The sequence below is a fragment of the Asterias amurensis genome, chromosome 20 (genome assembly GCF_032118995.1).
Source record: "Asterias amurensis chromosome 20, ASM3211899v1".
Taxonomy (NCBI): Eukaryota; Metazoa; Echinodermata; class Asteroidea; order Forcipulatida; family Asteriidae; genus Asterias; species Asterias amurensis.
In genome coordinates, this window is record NC_092667.1 from 375,124 (window position 1) to 396,073 (window position 20,950).

Genomic DNA, 20,950 nt, shown 5'->3' on the forward strand with positions numbered 1-20,950 from the left:
GAGGTTTCATGACTACTTACTCTATCCACAGTTTCTGAGCATCACAAGTCCGACTCAGATGGGTCTACTTATAGGGGGTCAGAGGTTTCATGACTACTTACTCTATCCACAGGTTCTGAGCATCACAAGTCCGACTCAGATGGGTCTATTTATAGGGGGTCAGAGGTTTCATGACTACTTACTCTATCCACAGCTTCTGAGCATCACTAGTCTGACTCAGATGGCAAAGGGATTTCTCATAAGCCTCCGATGCTTCACTCTCCTCAGATGTCAATTCTTGCAGTAAACAATAGTTCAACCACAGATGACATGATTGCTCCTCCAACAGCTCCGAGGTTACTCCTGGATTGAGTTTTGGCGGAGAGTATTCCAAGGAAAGGCTTTGTCCAAGAAGAGATCTGACACAAAAAGGTACAGCATTTGCAAAGTTACATAAGAGACAGCAACACCCACATATATTTGCCCTGAACTATGTGGCATTGTGTTCCTGGTTTGATTGGCTGCATACATGTACATGTAGGTTCATGTACGTCTTATAATTCAAAATGCACAATGTAGTCCCACATACATGTACTTTGCAGGAAAATACCGTATTTAGCACCTTATAAATATTTATTATTATTATTATAGCTACAGTGTAGTCTGAGAAATTCAAATTGGCAAATTCACTTGTGCATGAGCAAGGCTTTGTTCAAGACATCATTCATACCTAAATCATGTTTTATACAAATACAACATGGTTTGAGGGTGACTAATCAATATTAGCTCCCCGAGGTATTGGAAGTTTGCCTCAGGAACTAGCTTGTCAACTTCTAATACCGAGGGGAGCTACATGTATATGTAGTATACAAATATTGACTGCTTCAAGTGCTATGGTTAAAAACTATGACTCCCGAGGTGATCCCCGGAGCGTTCTATTTTCCCTCGGCGAAGCCGAGGGAAAATGCGCAAGACAAGTAGAATAGCTCTCGGGCTGCCTGGGCGCTATTCTACTTGTCATGGACATTAACCATGTGCGTGATTACTTGCGTGCGCGCTTGGTAATTAGTAAAAATAGCACCTGGCACGTGATGATGGATTGACCAGTAGGAACTCGACTCTCGGTCATGAAATTGTATGAGGTATAGTAATAATTGATATTCACCCTGTCCAACCTGAATGTTATTCCAACTCAAATTCAAGTCAGCTGTATTTGACTGCACAAGCGAGAAAATTTACAGTAGCTCCGGTCTGATAGAAACATTTTCAGATAGTCACAGTGCTCTAAAAAAAACATGTACTGCAGCAGAAAATGTGAAAAAGAGCAGATGTTGATACTGTGTCTCCCCTGCTCTGAAGATGCTTGTTTCATAAAGACTATTAAACAGTAGGCCAAAGATCAAGACAAAACAAGACCGAGCTCTACATGTATTTATTCTGTGGCATGGTGTACCCCCCCCCCTCCTATTGTGTCTTCATTGTGTTCTGGGAATGTCAGGAATTAATTAGAGGGTTCTAGGGGGAGTGGTATGTACCTCTTTACAAGTGGAGTGTGTTCAAGTTTGGAAATATATTGTTTTTTTTTTTTTTTTTGAGTGGGGGGGGGGGGACGGGGGTTAGGGACACTCTCTGCTGTGCTCGGCCCCAGTGCCTAGTCTTCACCAAAGGTGCTGGGATGGGCAAACATATCAAGCAAACTCATTGGTTAATGCTCTGTCCCATCATGCATCACACTCACACTCACTTACACTGCATGCATGACGTACTTCCTGAACAAGAGTCTGTGCAAGCTGATCAGCCCATCCTAGCGGTCCTGGATAACATGGCCGCTGGAGCCGAGCAAACCTCTCTGCCACACATCAGGTATACATGTACATGTAGTACAACAAATACGCTCATGCAAAGGTGAAAACACGTTTAACTCACCTATAATGATTGCGTATTTGCTGAGCATCTTTATATTCTGATTTCTCCTGTATATTATAGAAGGCATATGGGCATAGCTTGAGTACATCCACTGCTCCATTAGGATCATTATGCAATACGGAATACTTGGCACATATACCATAAAGCTCTGCACTCAGTGGACAACTATGGAGGGCTTTCTTCATGATCTGTAAAAAAAGAAACACCAGTAACTCTGTTACTGCCTCAACATTCAATATAACCTTCTTAATAAATTCATAACGTTGGTCTGCCATATGGTATCATGAGGTGATTTACTCAGTACACACATATACATGCACAGATGATAATCATTATAATAATAATATCAAAGTCTTATATAGCGCACGTATCTACCAAACAAGGTATTCAAGGCGCTGAGTATATACAAACTTTCAGAAAGATAGGTTATTGCAGTGATGTATTCTGACACCCAACTATTTCGCACCGCATAAGGGTTTACAAGGTGCTACGGCGCATACAGCAGCCACAGCCAGGAACACGGGGGCGAACCCCTTCTCTTTTCGATAAGTGCACTGGGTTCTTTTACATGTGTTACACAACACAAGGGACCAATGGCTTTACATCCCATCCCAAGGACGAAGCAATGGTTAGTGTCTTGGGGGTGTCTTGGCTTGGGGTTCAAACCCACACTCTGCTGATCAGAAACACCAGAGTTTGAATACGATGCTCTTAACTGCTTGGCCAAGAGATGGTATAGGTGAGCTTACAGGAGTGCCCTAGTGGGGCCTTTTACACAACTGAACAATGGACCCCAATGGAATTACTTGTTCAACCCTGGAATTCTTTGTTCCTAATAATAATACTAATAATAATAATAATTTGGGAGGCTAATCATCCTTACTCGCAGCTAAGAGCTGAATTGCGAAGGTCGCAACTACGTGTTCGCAACAGGCATGCAAGGGCGCCTTTGGCTGCCAGCCACATCAACTCACTATGACCACGGAGTACAGCCAAGATCGAAAGTGTTCGATTTTCCGGAGGGAGGAAAACCGGATGTTTTGGAAAACCCTTGTGGCACAGCAGAGAACCAACGCACAACTCAACTTTCATATGGCCCTGGCCGGGTATCGAACCAGGGACGCTTTTTGCACAAGTCAACCATAACCCAATCAAACTGGACACCACAAGGCAATTCTTTGTTCAAAAGGGAACACTAGCTTCTACGGTGAACATGCATGACCAATTTAATTTTCAGCTTTTAGCAATCTCTTTAAATGGTGAAACAATTGGACTCATGTCAAGATACACACAAAAGTATGTCAGCTTTACAGGCTGAATTACTAAAATGGTTGCATGTACATATACATGTATAACAAATGCTATGTCATCAACCCAGAGAATAAAGATAGTTTGTTTATTTGAGGTACCCATCAAAATGGCATCCCCCCACAAATGTAGCTGGTGCCAATTATTTTAAGTTGCTTCCTCAAACCTTTCGTGCTATGACCAAGAAGCGTTCGATCAAGAAAGCCTTAAAACTGGCTTTTCAACGTGCCTTTTCCGACAAAATGGTTTTGGCTACATTCTTCTTCTGGGTGCTGAGAAAGCGCATAAAAACCACAAATGGCGCTCCGAGAAAGCGATCGGTGGTAACCTAACGCAGACACTGACAGAGCACCAGTGAACTAGTAAATAAACAACAGTGCAATCTCACACAAACAAGGAACGTCGGGAACGCGATGTAGTGTATGTGATCGTGTGAATGTTTGTCATGGTATCACATGCAACCTTTGGACAGACAACTTGCGCCCAAAAGGATGGTCAATAGTTTTTGTTTGTCATGTGTAAGGGGCTTTACACACACATGATGCAGACTTACAAACAAACAGAGCTTTTAAGCTCTATCAGAACCTTCTGCAAGCTAGATAAATTTGCTAAGTAGAGTTTACAGACTAATGATTACCTGATCCAGATGACTAGATCCTTGGTGTTTATGGACTTCAATCAGTAACATCCAGACATCAGGGTTATGTGGACATTCATCTAGTAACCTCATGCAAAGCTTCTCTGCCTTCTCATGTCTGGTGGTAAACATCAACAAATAATGCACTCAAAATGACATCAATCAATCTGCATACAAAGTCTTGCCTTTATCATGCTGCCTCTGATCCAATAACAATAATGAATGCTAATAATCATTTAGAAAATAGGAAACAGACTATTTAGTTCATCCAGCCTTGGATTGGCAACATTGATATCAAGGGCAGAAATTCAAGTCAATACGAGTCAATACTAAGTCTTACTTTCCTGCTAGCTGTTCCAACATGACGAGGTTGCGATGAAGAGGCATACAGTCTTTGATGTTATCTGATGCAGATTGATCTTTGTTACTGCATGCCTTTAGAGCCTGGAAACTTGCATGTACACCCTCTGCTGAATGAACGGCTGCATAGCCATCCCACTGGAATATCAACGGCCGCTGATTGAAAAAATGAATTATTTTAGAAAAAAAATAAAAAATGAGATCGTACCTATAAAACAGTTTGAAGATTTGCAGTCAAAAGGACTTTATTAGTACAGTGATTATGAAACACTTTGGAGCTACATGTAAATACACCGGAAAAAGACGCAATCTAAAAATGGAAAATAGAGCCCAAGCCAAAAACACAATTTCAACACGTGCAAACCACCGATTTAAGCACGGCTCATACCTCCAGCGAATGTGATAAGAATTTTGACTTAATTGCCATCAGTTGCAATGTGCTCAACTCCTGTGAAACATTCGCTGCGAAAACAGGGATGTGATGTCAAAATTCGTATCGCATTCGCACTCGCAGGAAGTATGAACCAGGCTTAAGATGTCTGTTTTGGACTGAGTGACCATTTTGTACATCACATATTGTTTCATCTTGGGATATTTTACAGTTTTATGAAGATAATTGAGTGTTAATAAAAATAAGAAGCTCATGATGGCAAGAGGTGTCCTTATTTGTCAGCCAAGGGGTGTATTAAAAGTGTACAGAAAAAAAAACAGCATGATGAAGAATAACAGTGATAAAGAGAAATGATGTGGTACGTATATAATGATTTATAACACCCCTTGCAAGTATTCTGCCTGCTCATTGGTTTAGAGCGCGTCACATGACATGTCTTAGTTTTGCTAGACGACGGCCGTGTGATAGTGCGTCGGTTTGCCATGCGCTAGTCCGAAGACTAGCACACGGCGCCGTGCGCTAGTCCGAAGACTAGCACACGGCGCCGTGCGCTAGTCCGACAGACTAGCACACGGCGTGCAGTACCCAGACGTCCGTTGCGTGTACGAGGATGATAAATTAATAGTCCGTAACCATTTCGGATTGCACGACACTACATGTAGCACAGTAAGTAAAAGTGTCTGCAATCTGTATTCGCGTCGTCCGTGGATTGTAGCATTCAGGTCTGTAACTTAATAATAATAGTACAGTATTTAGAAATGTTTGGGGTGTTATAAAACAAATATTGACTGCTTTTACTCGTGCAATGGTTAAAAACTATGACTCCCTCGGTGATCCCCGGAGCGTTCTATTTTCCCGAGGCTTCGCCTCGGGAAAATAGAACGCTCCGGGGATCACCTCGGGAGTCATAGTTTTAACCATAGCACTCGAAGCAGTCAATATTTGTATATTATAACATACCTCTTGCTTTTTCTGTATTCTGGTTGGCTGAAACACGGTCACGTGGGATGAACGAAAATAGTCTAGTGATCGCACGCGCGTGTTTTGCGGAAACTAGTTCCCGAGCGGGCACTAGTCTTTGAAAACTTTTGTAGCATAAAATGTTGCACTACATGTAAGTGTGTGTTTAAACAAGCATATTTGACATGGTTCAATAAATATACAATGATAAATAAAGGTTTACTACAGTCATTCACTTCAACTGTTTGCTATGTAATGCTTCACAGTTCTGGTTGGTTATAGAGTGTAAAGCTTTGTGACCATTCTTTACTGTTCATTGATATGAAGCCAACTGGTTAAAGACAGTGAACACTATTGGTAATTGTCAAAGACCAGTCTTCTCACTTGGTGTATCTCAACAAACATGTATGCATAAAATAACTAACCTGTGAAAATTTGAGCTCAATTGGTCGTCAAAATTGCGAGATAATATGGAAAGAAGAAAAAACCCTTGTCACACAAAGTTGTGTGTTTAGATGGTTGATTTCGAGACCTCAGGTTCTAAATCTGAGGTCTCGAAATCAAATTCGTGGAAAATTACTTCATCTCAAAAACCATGTCACTTCAGAGGGAGCCGTTTCTCACATTGTTTTGTACCATCAACCTCTCTCCATTACTCTTCACCAAGTAAGGTTTTATGCTAATAATTATTTTGAGTAATTACCAATAGTGTCCACTGCCTTTAAAGCGTTGGGGGGGGGGGGAGTGGTAGGGATTAATTTGCTTGGGGGCATTAAGAGGTCATATAAAGTGTACCTTGCAGACAATTTGACCAAGGCCGCTACCAGTTGGGTCAAAGAGTTGTGATGGTAGTCGTTGGAACTCAATAACATGGATGTATATAAGCCACGCTAGACAGCGATCTGATGATGTCAAGAACTGGGAGGATGAGCCAGGATCCAATAAAGCATCCTACCAGAAATAGTAAAAAAGCATTACCATTGTTTGGTACATTGCTGAGAAAGAAATGTCAAATTAATTTGGATGGAAACATTGCTTAGCCACATATCACTTCCAATTGCCTGTAGTTTTGTTAAAATTAATGACAAACAACTGTACTCTGCAGTGTACTCCAAGTGCCGGACAAACGCCCTACAAGCCCTCAAAACTTTTAACAAGCGTGCTGCAAATCAGTAACTTTTGGTTAGCCAATCACTGTAGTTTTTAGCGTTTCCTACAGGGGTAAAGTGGCGAGAGGTATCAATACAGCCAGCTACCCATGGTAACAAGGTGCTACCATGGGCAGCGCGCCATCTCTAACCCTTGTAAGGGAAACTCCGATTCGATTATTTGATTGGCTATCATAATCGCACAAAATTTTAAATGGAATGAAATTTCAATAAGTCTTTTACGCCGAAACACATGTGTATAAAGATTTTTCACGCAACACTGACCGCCAAGTTTTCTACAACTGTCCACACAGCACGTCCAACCTGTGCGAGATTAACGCCCAATGCAGAATGGAGCTGCGCAATAACAGGACTTATTTCAATGTCCCATATATTTGGATACTTTCAAGTCACACTTCCAGGGGGTTACGATGGAGCAATGCAATCTGGGGACAAGTAAAAAAATAACGTGGCGAGATCGTACACCACAGGGAACGAGGTTGGGACCATAGAAATAGAACCCGAAGTAATGCGTCATTGTGCGTGCAGTTTCGTTGTGGACGAGTGAACGCCATTTTTTTACCCGTGTCTAGCAAAATATTTTGCCATACAGTAGACGTCACATTGACCAATGAAAACACTAGAAACGGTTTATGTGCGATGCCATCTTGCCATACACGCGTGTCACGCAATGATAATTTTGGCATACATGCGTATCGATTCGCCGCGTCCACAGACGACAGCCGAGCTCAGCGTTCTCCGGGTTCTATTTCTATGGTTGGGACCGACACCTTACCTTGAGTACTAAGATGGCTTTTTTTACCCTTCTTGTCATGATGTATAACTGCACTCTATACACTAATACTTCTAACAGACCATGTGATCCATCGATGGTTACATTCTTACTCTCATCACTTTGGAAGAAGGAGATCATCTTTTCACAGATTGCGTCTTTTGCAGAGAAGCTATCCTCAAAGCCAAGGCACTGTGTAGAGAAGCAGAGTATTGTCAAACTTACAAAGTTGTAATCGTTTAGTCACTATACCATCTGTGGAGTACATGATTCGCGCGCATACCATCGGCAAAACCTTTGGCAGCCAGCTAGAAAGTGTATGCAATCTAACCATGACTACGCGTCTTTTTGCCAGGCGAAACATGACTACATTATACAGTGGTTTTTCAACGGTTTGAATGTAAACATAGACCACATTGTCTATACAGCCCTGAACTGCTGTGGCGCTCCAATGGCTTTTTATAATATAATATAAACCTCTACCCTCGCAGGTACCAATTTATACTCCTAGGTGGAGAGAAGCAATTGTAGCAAAGCATCTTCCTCAAGGACGCATGTGTCACAACCGGGATTCTAACCCACACTTCTATGACTTAACCACCAGAACTTGAATTTGATACTCTAAAACGCTCAGCCATAGACCTTAGCGAAATACTCGGTATACAGTCATTAGGTGTTGAATGAAGTATATAAGCTGGTCTACATGTAGCTAGCAATCAGGTTTGATCGCTAGCTAGACCAGCATGCACCTCATTCAACAGTTAGTGCTTGCGCAATGAGTTTCTCTGAAAAGGTCAATGACATCCTTACCTGCCAGTATAAATCATAGCTGGGTGCAAACTGTAGAGCTTGTTGCGATAGTTCCATTAGGTCACTATGATCATCTCTCTTTGAGTACAGACACAGATAGTGAATCCATAACTCAGAGCTGGATTGATTTGCCTCTAGGCCTCTTGACAATGCATTCAATCCTCGGTCTATGTCCGCTTTCTCACTGAACAATCAAAAATATTTCAAATCATTTTGTAAGTGCATAAATCTCAACAAATTTGCTTTAATAGAGCACACAGATTTTAAAGTGAATATGTGCGGTATCTATCCAAATTTATCTTTGACTATGCCTCCCACCATAAAAATCAAATCAAAAATAAGTCAATAAATAAAAATGGTGCAGAGAGACAACCTCTCCATTGTGTTCTGTTGTTTGTTTTGATGCAACAACATGTACAATGTATGTGGGATGAGACTCTGAAAAAATGAAAAAGACTGAATTTTGTTCATCACTGGATGTAAACACATGTAAACAGGGGTTTCCCTTAACTATATTCACTGGCTGGCCAGACCTGTCAAACTAAATTTTGAGTCGCCTTTAACTAGACCACATGTAATAATACAAACAATTTTGGAAGCGTACAAAAAACGATCGCAATCTGAGCCACTTGCCAAACCATTTTCGAACTTAAAAACATTCTCTCTTTGGGATTTTACTACCTTAAAATGGGGACATTTATAGTGACTAGGAATTTTCGGACTCAACTGGCAGACTAGTAAAGAAGGATATGACTCGACCCCCCGCTTCAAAAGTCAATTTGCCAAAGTTGAAGATATTTTTAAAAAGTCTGAACTGGAAAAAAAGGACGGTTCTTCAAAATCGGAAAATCGGAATTACGCCAAAAGGAAGAATCTCATCCCTGACTATTACATGTATAGACCGTATTGAATAATGACATTACGATTCAAATACCTGTCCCACAACATGGCGTCTGTGAGCGAGTGTGTGCCATCAAAATCAAACCCATAGGTATTATATTTTATATCTATGATCAAACCAGGAGCGCTGCGTGCATCATTGATGTGGGGCTTAGATGCGCATACTGCCTGTCCTCTTTCATAGCAATAGAGGTGTTATTCAATACGGCCTACAGTATACAAACTGTTAGCGCTATATACATGTACATGTAGGACTCTTCCTCTGTGCGGTACACAGATACAGAGTCCTACATATTAAGGCCCATTTCTGGGGTGGAAAGTTTTCAAAGCTGGTCGAAATAATGCAGCTCCCAACCATAAAGAAACTTCAAAACCCACCACAGAAAAATGTATGCTGCCATGGAATGTGAATCCGTTGAAATTGATGGCTCCTTGCAGGTGAGATTTGAATTATGAAGCTTTGAAAATTTTCCGCCCCAGAAATGGAGCCTGATATCCAGAACGTCACTGTAACACGAAAGTGTAAGGCCGCCAGGGCTATACAAACTGAGTGCTTTACCTGTGATCACCAATAAGCCTACTAGCCAGTTTCAGCCACATCTTAACATCATTAGGCTGTTCCACAACAGCAGCTTCAAGCTCAGCTATCTCATCTCCCAAGTAATATCTCTCAGAGTCTTCACCACCCAATGGAACTACATTGATATTAACAGTTTGTTTACTACTCCTAGGGACAATAGGGGGATCCTGGGTGGAGTCAGATGGGGGTGGGTTAGTTGGGGCCTGCTGCGGTGACCAGCTCCGAGGTTGGGATATTACCACTCCGGAGGATGCTAGAAATAAATGACAAAACAAATTAAATGGGTTAAACAACAATTTAACTAAAACTGTTGATAAACAACGGTTTTATCCAGAAAGAGGATGGCAATGTACATATATTTCAATAAAATGTATATTCTTTTGTGTCTGTCTTTCAAAGCTCAACTATAACATGTACATGTATAAAGTGGTTATCAGTGTAAGGCACCAAAATACTGGTACTAGCACTATCGTCAAGAGGTAAGCCCAGTGAAAACTTTCTGCGAAAGCAAATTCGATACAAATTTTGTCGTCGCAAATCCACAATGAATAATTTGTATTAGTTGAAATGTGTACAAGATTTGAGGCATTGCATGGTGAGGTATCAACAATGAGGTATCTCAATCTCTGGTGAGGTATCTCAATTCATGAAAAAAAAAACAGGGCTGTGACGTCAACATTTGAATTCAATCTTGGCTTTAAACTCAAGAGTGTATTTGTAGTTGAGACATCTGACCTCCAATCCAGAATGTTGGGTTAAAATCCCATGGAATATGCCTGCATGTACAGCCGTCGATCTCACCAATTGATCTCTTAAATTAATCTTAGGACTATGGACTAGTTTAGTTCCGTATCCGAAGACGTTGGGACACATTGCACCCATCCTTTAATTAGGACGGGTAACCCGTTCTTACATGTCTTACTCGAGATAGGATTAATCCTAGCGTTTCGTGAATTGGGCTGCATGGGTATTTTCTATCCTGCACGGCTTAAAATGTACCAGTTTAATGCTATTTCAAATTAAAGGAACACGTTGCCTTGGATCGGACGAGTTGGTCTATTAAAAGCGTTTGAAACCGTTTGTTATGAAATGCATATGGTTAGAAAGATGTTTTAAAAGTAGAATATAATGATCCACACAAGTATCACTCGAAATTGCACGGTTTTCCTTTTACGTCGCGAACTATCACGGTCGGCCATTTATGGGAGTCAAATTTTTGACTCCCATAAATGGCCGACCGTGTTAGTCGACGAGGTAAAAGGAAAACCGTGCAATTTCGAGGCATGTTTGTGTGGATCATTATATTCTACTTTTGCATTCACTTCCAAACGGCATGAGAATTATCATGATGAACAAGGATGGGATCAAACGGAAGCTTAATAATTTGGAAACATTGGGTAGGGCCGGCTATAGGTTGGAAGGTGTCTAAGGGAACTTTACAATTAATAACAGTTTGGGGGTGGGGGGGCCTTACACAAAGAGCCATTCTGGTCAGTGTATTGTGAGTGGTGTGTTGTCTGGTTTGAGACAGGCCACCTGTTGCTTGGTGAAGAAGGTCGCCGTGGGACCACTTTAGGTTGACAGTGGGTGGCGACCTTGGACCTTTTGCCAGTAAACTCAAATGGGTACATGAATACCGTTTTAGAATACGGTCTGTTCATGGAGGTATAATGTTGCAGTTTCAGAGTTTAACCATGGCGGTAGAATTGTGAAACCATTCCTTACTCTATGGTGAAACTTATACACACACGTCAAAGGCTGTTTTGAAGCTGTAAAAAAAAAACTTTGCTTTGCATTTGGTCAAAGTTGTTAAGCAATAACATTAAGTTTCCTTTTGAATAAGTCCATTCACAAAATTGGTTAGAGCAGTGTGTCGGTCAGGTCTCAGAATGTACATTTTGCCAAATCCATTATGAAGATTAATTTAGCTATCGGCCCGTCGGGTTGGTTACTGATGGAGATAATATTAACAAAAGAGACCTCGTGCGGCTGAATGGGGTACATTTTTAGGAGTTTGTCTATTGACCCAAACTGGACGTAACAAACCCTAAACATGACTTGACATGCTTTCTGAAAGTAAAATAAGTTAGAGAAAATTAAGGAGTGGGGACGAGTTTATCGTTTTTATTTAGTTTGTACGATATAGGGTTCCAGAGATATGGGATGTATGGAGGTTTGTTCCTAGAGCAGCGTGAACATGAACGCGGTCAGAAATTGTGTCGTTTGTCGTTCAAATTTCGCGAGATGCAATAAGCCCAAAGTGACAATAAAACAAAACCAGACCTGCCAAGTCTCACGCATTAGGCGTGAGACTCACGCATTTGGGCTCTGTCTCACGCTCACACGCACATCAACCATTATTGGGGCGAAATCGGGAAAAAAATTAACGACATTTTTTGTACAAAATTTGTACAAACAGAGCGCAAATTTGCAGATTGCACACGCTTTTGCTCATCCAGTAGGTTCAGCTCAAATTCGGCAGAGCGCAAAACGCTTATTGCGCACAAGTTTGTTCCGATTCTTTTAGCAAATTCGTTGAAATGCGCTCCACTAGCGAAGACACAACAGGCAGAAGAAGTGAGCGATTGATTTTGGACATCATTTTTAGTCTATTTTTTTCAAGTTTGGAAGGATATAATCTGACACAATCGAACCTCCACATTAACCATCAACATCTCCTGTGTACCTCAAGTGAGTTTTAATTATTCTGAGGAGGCATTTTGAAACACTTTTTGTCCACAATTAAATTTCACATTGTTTTATTTATTTATAAAAAAAAAAAAAAAAGGTTGAGCGGCGATTTAAAAAGGCCTTTTTAAACTGGCAATTTTTTTTCCGGGGGGATGGGGGTTGAGCTTTGAAAAATCTCACACATAGCTAGCCTCTGGACTTGGCATCTCTGCCTGCAAAACACTTTTTTGACGTTCACGTTAAGTGCTCCCGTTATACATGCAGCCTATTGACCAGAAAGTTTACAAGACCAATTCAGATGACAATAAACTAAAAAGAGGCCTACGCTCTTACCACCCCCGCCCCCCCCCCCCCCCCCCCCGAAAAAAAAAACAGTAGATAAATTAGCTTTGTGGCACACAGCATGTTCCAAAAACTCGCTTTACTTATAGTGCTGTAGCAACGCTATGTATCGTGGGACGTAAAAATGTCATTTTTGACGATGTTTTTTAAAAAGGAAATGCAAGCATTATGAATGTATATTGAGTGTGTGGAGAAAGTTTTGGTAGTGTAGTACAAAAGAAACTTTAGTTATTGCTGGCTAATGGTCAGTTTCACCTATCAACGCTGATTTGAAAAACGTGTAACGTTAGGGAGGCCCAACATATTAGACCCCTATAAGGATCACGGGGGAGCCTTATAGTTTCTAGATGCATTTGGTACGTTGTCTAACCCAAAACGAGGTGGGTACAGCCACTGCAAGTAGTGGTGGACGTGCGAAATAGCTTCATTTTGGGTTAGAATTATGACGCCATGCATAAATATTGAGAGAGGCGTATAACACCCTCACCCACATTTCAAAATATTTGTGTAAAGGATTTTTATATCCTAGCGGGGTGCCGCGCAAAGCGCGGCATCCCGCTAGTTAGTATCAATTTAGCTTCAGTTTGTACGTTACTAATCTTTGTAATATGTTAGTCTTTTGCAAAGTAGTTTCATTTTTTTTGCATTCTAGCACTAAAAGAGGGTAAATCAATACTCCTTTCAATACTACACAATTTGCACTATTGTAAAGCCTGGTTTTATATTTCCTGCGAATGCTATCCGAATTTTGACCTCACAAATTCGCAATGAATAATTCGCAACAGTTGAGTTTTTTATTTTACTTTTTATTACTTAACGTCAAAACTCGCTCCGCATTCGCAGGAAGTAAAAATCAGCCTTAAGGCTAAAAATGATTAAAAGCTTACTCTTTTTGGTATTGGTGGTTACAGCATTAGCGAAGGCTCGGCACAGAGCTTCTCGTTGTTTCTTAGCATTCTCAGGTTTCTTGCTCTTCTTGACTGCTTTATTGATGTAATCAACGACACGTTGTTCTCGTTTGACTTCAATTTGCCAGTCTTTACTGTTAGCAACCACTGGGGTATAGGCAAGAATATCTGCATAGATCTCATGATCTGACAGCTCATAGTCCTTCATATGTTGCCTGTCAATCAAATAAACACACATTGTCGGCCAGTCAATGTTTGATCAATCATTGGTTTTGGAAGAAACTTATTTCTTCGTATCTTATTCGCATTAGCATTTATAGTTTATCATTACATGGTGTTACTGCAAACCTTTACTACATGTACATGTATAAACTTATTTCTATTTGCCACAACATACTGCAGAAACAACCTCCTGTTTTTATTGTTGGATTTACCCACACACAGATATATATTGTATACTCAGTACTTTCCCAAGCTCTGTGAACAAAATCACAGGCATATTGCTTGGGTGGGATTCGAATCCACGACCTTTGCAATTCCAGAGCACTGTCTTATCATACTGCTTCTAGCTACTGGGCAATCTCGGTAGTCTAGTTGGTTAGACACTGCTGGAGCTAGCATTTACACAATTGCAACACCTTTTTGTCACAATACAGAATTGAAATAACCAATCAGAGACTTACCACAGGCAGTCATCATCATTGCAGGTACCGTTCAATTCAAACTTGCATAAGACCTTCATAGGGTCCAGTTTGTGACTGAACGATGGCGACAATCTGGACAACTTGGCTTCCTTCACAAAAAAGGGACTTAACCTGTAACAAAAGATTCATTTTTTTTTTTTAAATGCAGACAAATAATTAACTATGAAAATTACAAACTTTCAACTAGGTTTGCCCCAAACTTACATTACATGCACCATTTTGATACGACACCTCAATGGAAAGCACTGGACCAAGGAAATGTTGACCTCTGACCCACGTACATTAACTAAGAGATGTTTGCAGTAACACCATGTCAATATCTCTTTTGAGTAGTGGTGGTTTCGAAAAGAACTGGTGGTTTTCAGAAGTTTTATTTCTGTACTTTAACACTCAAAAGCTGACTGGGCGCATGTGTACAACACCAAGGGAACAGTTCCAACACCGTAAAGCGCATGAAAAATAGACTGTTGCCCGGGCGACAGTCTACTTGTCATGCGTACATGTATTTATCATGTGCGTGAATACTTGCGTGCGTGCGCGCGCTTGGTAAACAGCAAAGATAGCATCTGGCATGTTATGTTTATTGGACCAGAGATATTTTTGACTCTCGGTCATGAATATGTTTGAGTACTGTATATATTTGGTTTGCTGTAACACCATGTGTTTATCTACTTACCAGGAGGAGCTTGTTCTTAGAGAACTGTCTTTCTATATTCTACTACCGCGGAGTAGATTTATCGGATTGTTCGGGAGACTTCTAAGTTCTGAACAGAACTGTTATGCTTTTTTAAAATACTACCTGGGCGGAAGGTATAGAAAATTGGCTGGGACAACTACTTTTAGGATCATTATTAACTACCACGGAGTGAGTTCTTAAATTGGTCTCAACGTTTCGACTAGCTTGCTCTAGTCATTGTCAGGAGACTGGCAAGTAATCACAAATGGTGTTACCACAAACCGTACCTCACCATGCAGTGCCTCAAATCATAATATGTATGACATGTATGAGGTACAGTTAAGTGGTCAGTGGTATAACATTTCTTACCTATATGAGCGGAAGCGCAAAAGAGGACTTCTGTATTTCATCAGAGTAGATGTCAATCTCTCCTCTTCCACTTCATCCTTCTCCTCATCGTTAATGATCCTCATCTTTATCTCATCCATTCTCCTCACTGACTGTTCCTTCAATACAGACCTTTCTAATCCTATACCAAAATGTGAGGCTAGTTGAGTAAAGTCCAGAGCTGTTTTGGATTTCTCCGACAGTGCACACTTTAATCGTTTAATCTGTTCATCACTGGGCATGGTTAACCCCTCCACTAGAGTTTCTCTTTTTGTAGATGTACTTGATTTGTCTTTCCGATGCTTACTCGATGTAGATTGGCTAGAATCTTTGGCCTTTTCAACTTTTCTCTTCAAAATTTCCAAGTCACTACTGTGTGTATTAGTCCGTGATGTTGTAGGCTTAATGGCTTTTTTACTGTCAAGAGGTACTGATTTGGAAGACAGGTTTGGTCTCAGGGAAGGATTGTCATCAAGGAAGGAACGGCGCCGTTTAGTTTGAGTTCTCAGATATTTCTCAACATCACTTTCACTATCAGTGTTTGTTGGTGTATCATTCCCAAGAACAATCTTGTCTTTAAGGAGAAGCTGGGTGGACGGTTTCTTATTCAGTAGTTTGGTTTTGGTTGTCAGGATGCGAACTGCGGTAGGGACAGGCTTCATCCTTGTAGCTGCTTGCTTGCTACTCACTTCTCGCAATAGCTCAAGTTTCTTTGCATATTCCCGTTCAAGGCGCTGCAGACGTTTTAGTTCCGATTCAGAGCTGCCTGATGCTGGTAAAAGTGCAGTATTTTTGACCTGTAACAAACACATAATGGTTTAAGATATATTAATAAATACCTTGGACGGTTTCAAGCCTCTGATTGGTCAAAACGCGGTCACGTGTGGGAGTGTTAACGGTGGTATAAAGACCGGCTTTGGAAAATCGCAAATAAGTGGCCACTAAATCAGCATACATTGTGTAAACCTTGCGCGTTGCACTGTATCGCACGCTGATTTATATCCCTGTGAGCTTCATTGCAACTTCGCGCACTTACTTGTACGCGCGCTGAAAATGTATCAATTTTGAGTGCGCGCCTGTAACATGTGCGCGCGTATAAACTGACGCCGAGCTCATGCGCGCGTTTTAATGCACAAGGAACAGTTATCGTCCAATCATTTGCCTCCTTTGACCCCAGTGAATGGCGCTGAACAGATCATTATTTAAAAGAGTCACTGGTCTCAAAGATCAGTAATGTGATTAATGCACGAAAGAACCATCAAAAGCTCAAATATGGCCCCTGAACATGTCTGGAAGTACCACCGAGAGAAAAGTCACAAAATTTGGACAATTTTAGCCGTTTAATTCGCTAAAAAAAGGAATTTATTAATGGGAATAACAGTGTTCGTACCCGGTCTTCACTGTGTGGTAATGACCTTGGTTGGTGGCTGGCGCTGTTAAATAGTTGTATGTGACTTACATTAGCTTTGACTTTCTGTTTTCCACCATTCACAACCGCTGTTGTTGGAATACGATGAGCAACTTGTAACAATAACTGTGATTGGCCAACTTCTCCAATAGCCACACCCTTTAACGTAGCAAGGCTTTCTCTTAGCTCAGTCTCTTTGGTCATATGCTCTCGGACTTTATTCTGAATCAGATGTCTCTGGAAAAAATGAAAGTACAAGAATGGTGTGTTGACAAACACAAATGCCCCGCTGAGACTATAACTTCATTCTTGAGTTACAGTGTCCCACTTAGACATTGCTTTTGGTAAAGCATGAATGACCTTGACCATTTGACATGTTTGACAACGAGGTTAAAAAGACCAATCCACAAACCAAGTTGGGAGTTGATATGGATGACATTACTTTTTATTTAGCCAGAATGACTTTTACATTTAACAAAGGGGGTCCGAAAACAATAGGCTTCTGGGGATCCAAAGACCAATCCACACTCCCAAGTTTGGAGCTGATACACTCTATGCCATGTCCTCCTTGAGTGATCACTTGGACAATGGTTACACCCACGCACACACACGGAAGGACAAAGCTAACAATGCCGCTTCCGCTTGCTTCGCCGGCGGGGTCACTTGCGATTAATAAGTTAACATTTGCGACCGGCTCTGTCAAAATGAGGAATACCAAGTAAACTTCATTTTTGAGTTTATCATAATAATCACAACAAGCAAATCTCAAAATTTTAAATAAAATAAAAATTATGATCGAATACAACCTTCCTGTCTAAAATAATGTGGAATTTTCGATGAAAATATTCTCTCCATTGTATGAATGCAACATAATTACTTTTAAGTAACTTTACCTGTAGATTGTATTTCTTTATTTGTGAGCGATGGGAAGCAGCAATGATCTCTCCTACAGCTAAATCATCTCGAAGACGTTTTAACTTAACTTCCATCTGTCGAAGACTTAAGCTGCCTTTCTGAAGCCGTTTCTCTAAGGCACTAAGAATCCTACAATCTTTCTCAGCCGTCATTCTATTGGATTTAAATAGTCATGAATAAACAGTTTACATGTAACAAAATACAGAATTCACAGGATTCTGTGTTTTCTTTAAGAAATAGTTTCTTCAAATGATAATAATATTATCAAAGTCTCATATAGCGCATGTATACCAAACAAGGTACTCAAGGCGCTGAGATACAAACTTTCAGAAAGATAGGTTATTGCAGTGATGAATTCTGAGACCCAATTATGTAGCACCTTATAAGGGTTTACAAGGTGCTACGGCGCATTTAGCAGCCACAGCCAGGAATACCGGGGCGAACCCCTTCTCTCTAATAGAAGAAACTGGAAATAAATACAGTTAAATTTTCAGTATTTTTTAACCACTGAATGCAAGAAGACCTGTTAAGATTATTAGCCTGGGCAACTAGTGTGATTAGTGTTAAAGTTGAAACTATTGATTGCTTAATTGAGTCGCATCTACTGTTATTCAATGGTTAATCGTGCCAGCTCAACTATTATAAAAATAGTCGCGACTTCCTGCTTGGTGAACCAATTGTGTCACTCAAGACTATTAACGACAACATAACTTACTTACGACACACAATCAGACATCAGTGACACAATCCTTCAATCCTTTAAACACAAATTTTGATATATTGCGCCTGTGGCAAACATTATGCCACGATGCATATTGGGAATTAAAAATTAGTCAAGACTAGTGTCGAAGTCGCAACTATTTGAGGCGCAACTTGAGTGTCACTGAGTGATGGATATGCGTGATAAGCCACCATTATTATTATACAAATACATGGTTCAGACCAATATTAATTGATGATTGCTTTAATTATTTTAGACAGAGACCATACCTGTGTTTGGCAAGATCCACCTGGCGTTCAATAACTTGCTGCTTGTCTTTATTCATAAGATCAGATTTTACCGGGACTTCTTCTGCCTTCCCTTCTTTATCTTTAAGCTTGGATTCCTTTACCACAACTTTCCTTTCCATTTTGTCACCGATCTGGCATAAAAATCAAACATTATTATTGTTATTATTATTATTTATTCAGCCATTTCAATGTAATGACAAGCAAATACAAAAAACTTCCAGACAGGCTTGGAGAAACAAAAGCAAAGTAATTTCTGTGGTATGTAAGACTGCTTCCCCACATCTGGTTAATAACAATTACTTATGTACAAAATGATACAAAATATAAACTAGCCTATCAGGCTAGGTGTTGGTATCATATACCTTGCAGTAAAATACTGAATGTGCGCTTAGAAACAACCAGATTAAGCGCCTAATAAATGTTGTGTATTATTAATGTTAAGAAAAATGGATAATATGGAGACCTACATGTATGTATTACAAAATTGTACATAATTTTTATTTATTTATTTAAAAAAAAATGTTGTTGGACATGCAACAGCCAATAACCGCCATTTACAGGTATCATTTCAAACAGATAAAAACTATGTATAAATATTTATACATGTTTACAATATTTATACAAAATAAGTTGAAAATTAATAACAAAATTAATTACAAACTGCTAGATACCTTTGTGATACATATGGAGACATCCTTAATGGGTGACTGGGTACCAGGACTACCTCCACCACTAGGCGTCAATTTACCCAGCCTTATTTGTTCTCGGCGATAGATCTCTTCCTTTAGTTTGCGATACTCAGCTCGTTGAACCTCGGGGAGCTTTTGCATCACCTCTGGGGTGTTTGGATAGGGTAGGGGCCTGGACTTGTTCTTCTGGGCCTATAAAGTGTATTAACAAATCATTGTCTAAATGTAGTACCCACTTGTAAAAGCAACAACAGGGTTATCAGCTATGCAGTATTTTCTGTTACAGGGTTTGGGTACTTTTTGTACGACACAAAACACAAATGTACACAGATTTACATTAATCTTACATCACTTGCTAAGGTGCTGCAGTTTTTGAGAAATGATTTAAACAATTTCACATTGAGACAAAAGTTATTTTCGCATGTACAACGGATTTACGTTAATGAAGCTGAAACTTCTACAGGTAAATTAAATCACATACATCTTCATTCAAAGTGAGTGAGGATTCACTATCTCATGGCTAAACACTTGATCTACTAAGGATATCAAAACCTTGTTTTCTGTGTGTATATTTCTGTTATATTTATTTTGACAAAAGATGATGGAGATGTTGAATGTCTAGACATTGTATCAATTTAAGGTACTGTAGCCAGTGCTATGCACAAGAACCTTATACACATTGCAAAGCATAAAGCCCAAACCAACATTTTACATTTCAAAGGTAGTCAGGGGTCGATTTCACAAGGAAATAATGACTGGTCCTAGAAACAAAAAAAACCAGATGGCTAGTCCTATAGGTTAGGACGAGTAACTCGTCCTAATTTGGGATAAGACTAGAGTCTGAACAGTTTATGAAATCATATTTATTCTGTGTAAGAGATTGGGTGCTAAACAAAAATTTAACAGCCATAAACAATGGTCCTTGAACCTCAATTAGAACAATTAAATATAACATTGGTAAATACAAAATTTACAAATTCTGATATTTTTCTTTTTTGTTAAAAGGTAATTATTAATGAAAATGCTAGTGTGAGGACCCAGCCTTGAATATATGAACTCTTAGTCGGGGACTGGCCGCTGAAAATGTATTAACAGTGGCCAGCCACCAACCCGGTCATTACCACACAAAAAATACTGGGTCCTTACACTGTAATTTCCGGAATTAATTTATTTTAGGGGGAAATAAACCCTGAAATGAACTGAACTTACGTCTACTTTCCGCCGCTCTTCTTTCAGGAATTGATCTAGGAGGCTGATCTGGTTGACTTTCTGACTTGGATAAGTGTGTTCATCATCACTGGAATCGGTGTCATCACCAAACTGAATCACAACAGGCTTATGGGTTGGGATCTACATACAAATTATACAATAATGTCAACCATTTTTAAAGATGTTTTTGATAAGCATTCCCTCATGAATCTGGGGCT

General features: G+C 40.1%; 1 protein-coding gene across 1 annotated transcript in view; it reads right to left on the reverse strand.

Annotated features, from left to right (window-relative positions):
- The window catches only part of LOC139952112 (zinc finger C3H1 domain-containing protein-like), a 44,033-nt gene that overhangs the window by 8,914 nt on the left and 14,169 nt on the right, over positions 1–20,950 (reverse strand). The window contains exons 10-25 of the mRNA XM_071951069.1: positions 20,733–20,873; positions 19,506–19,715; positions 18,814–18,965; positions 17,802–17,976; positions 16,960–17,145; positions 15,483–16,297; positions 14,417–14,548; positions 13,713–13,948; positions 9,772–10,045; positions 8,313–8,496; positions 7,506–7,694; positions 6,357–6,512; positions 4,191–4,366; positions 3,851–3,968; positions 1,906–2,093; positions 183–398 (exon numbers count right to left, since the gene is read on the reverse strand). Coding sequence (XP_071807170.1) covers positions 183–398; positions 1,906–2,093; positions 3,851–3,968; positions 4,191–4,366; positions 6,357–6,512; positions 7,506–7,694; positions 8,313–8,496; positions 9,772–10,045; positions 13,713–13,948; positions 14,417–14,548; positions 15,483–16,297; positions 16,960–17,145; positions 17,802–17,976; positions 18,814–18,965; positions 19,506–19,715; positions 20,733–20,873 — 3,548 coding nt within the window. The remainder of the gene's footprint in view (positions 1–182; positions 399–1,905; positions 2,094–3,850; positions 3,969–4,190; positions 4,367–6,356; positions 6,513–7,505; positions 7,695–8,312; positions 8,497–9,771; positions 10,046–13,712; positions 13,949–14,416; positions 14,549–15,482; positions 16,298–16,959; positions 17,146–17,801; positions 17,977–18,813; positions 18,966–19,505; positions 19,716–20,732; positions 20,874–20,950) is intronic.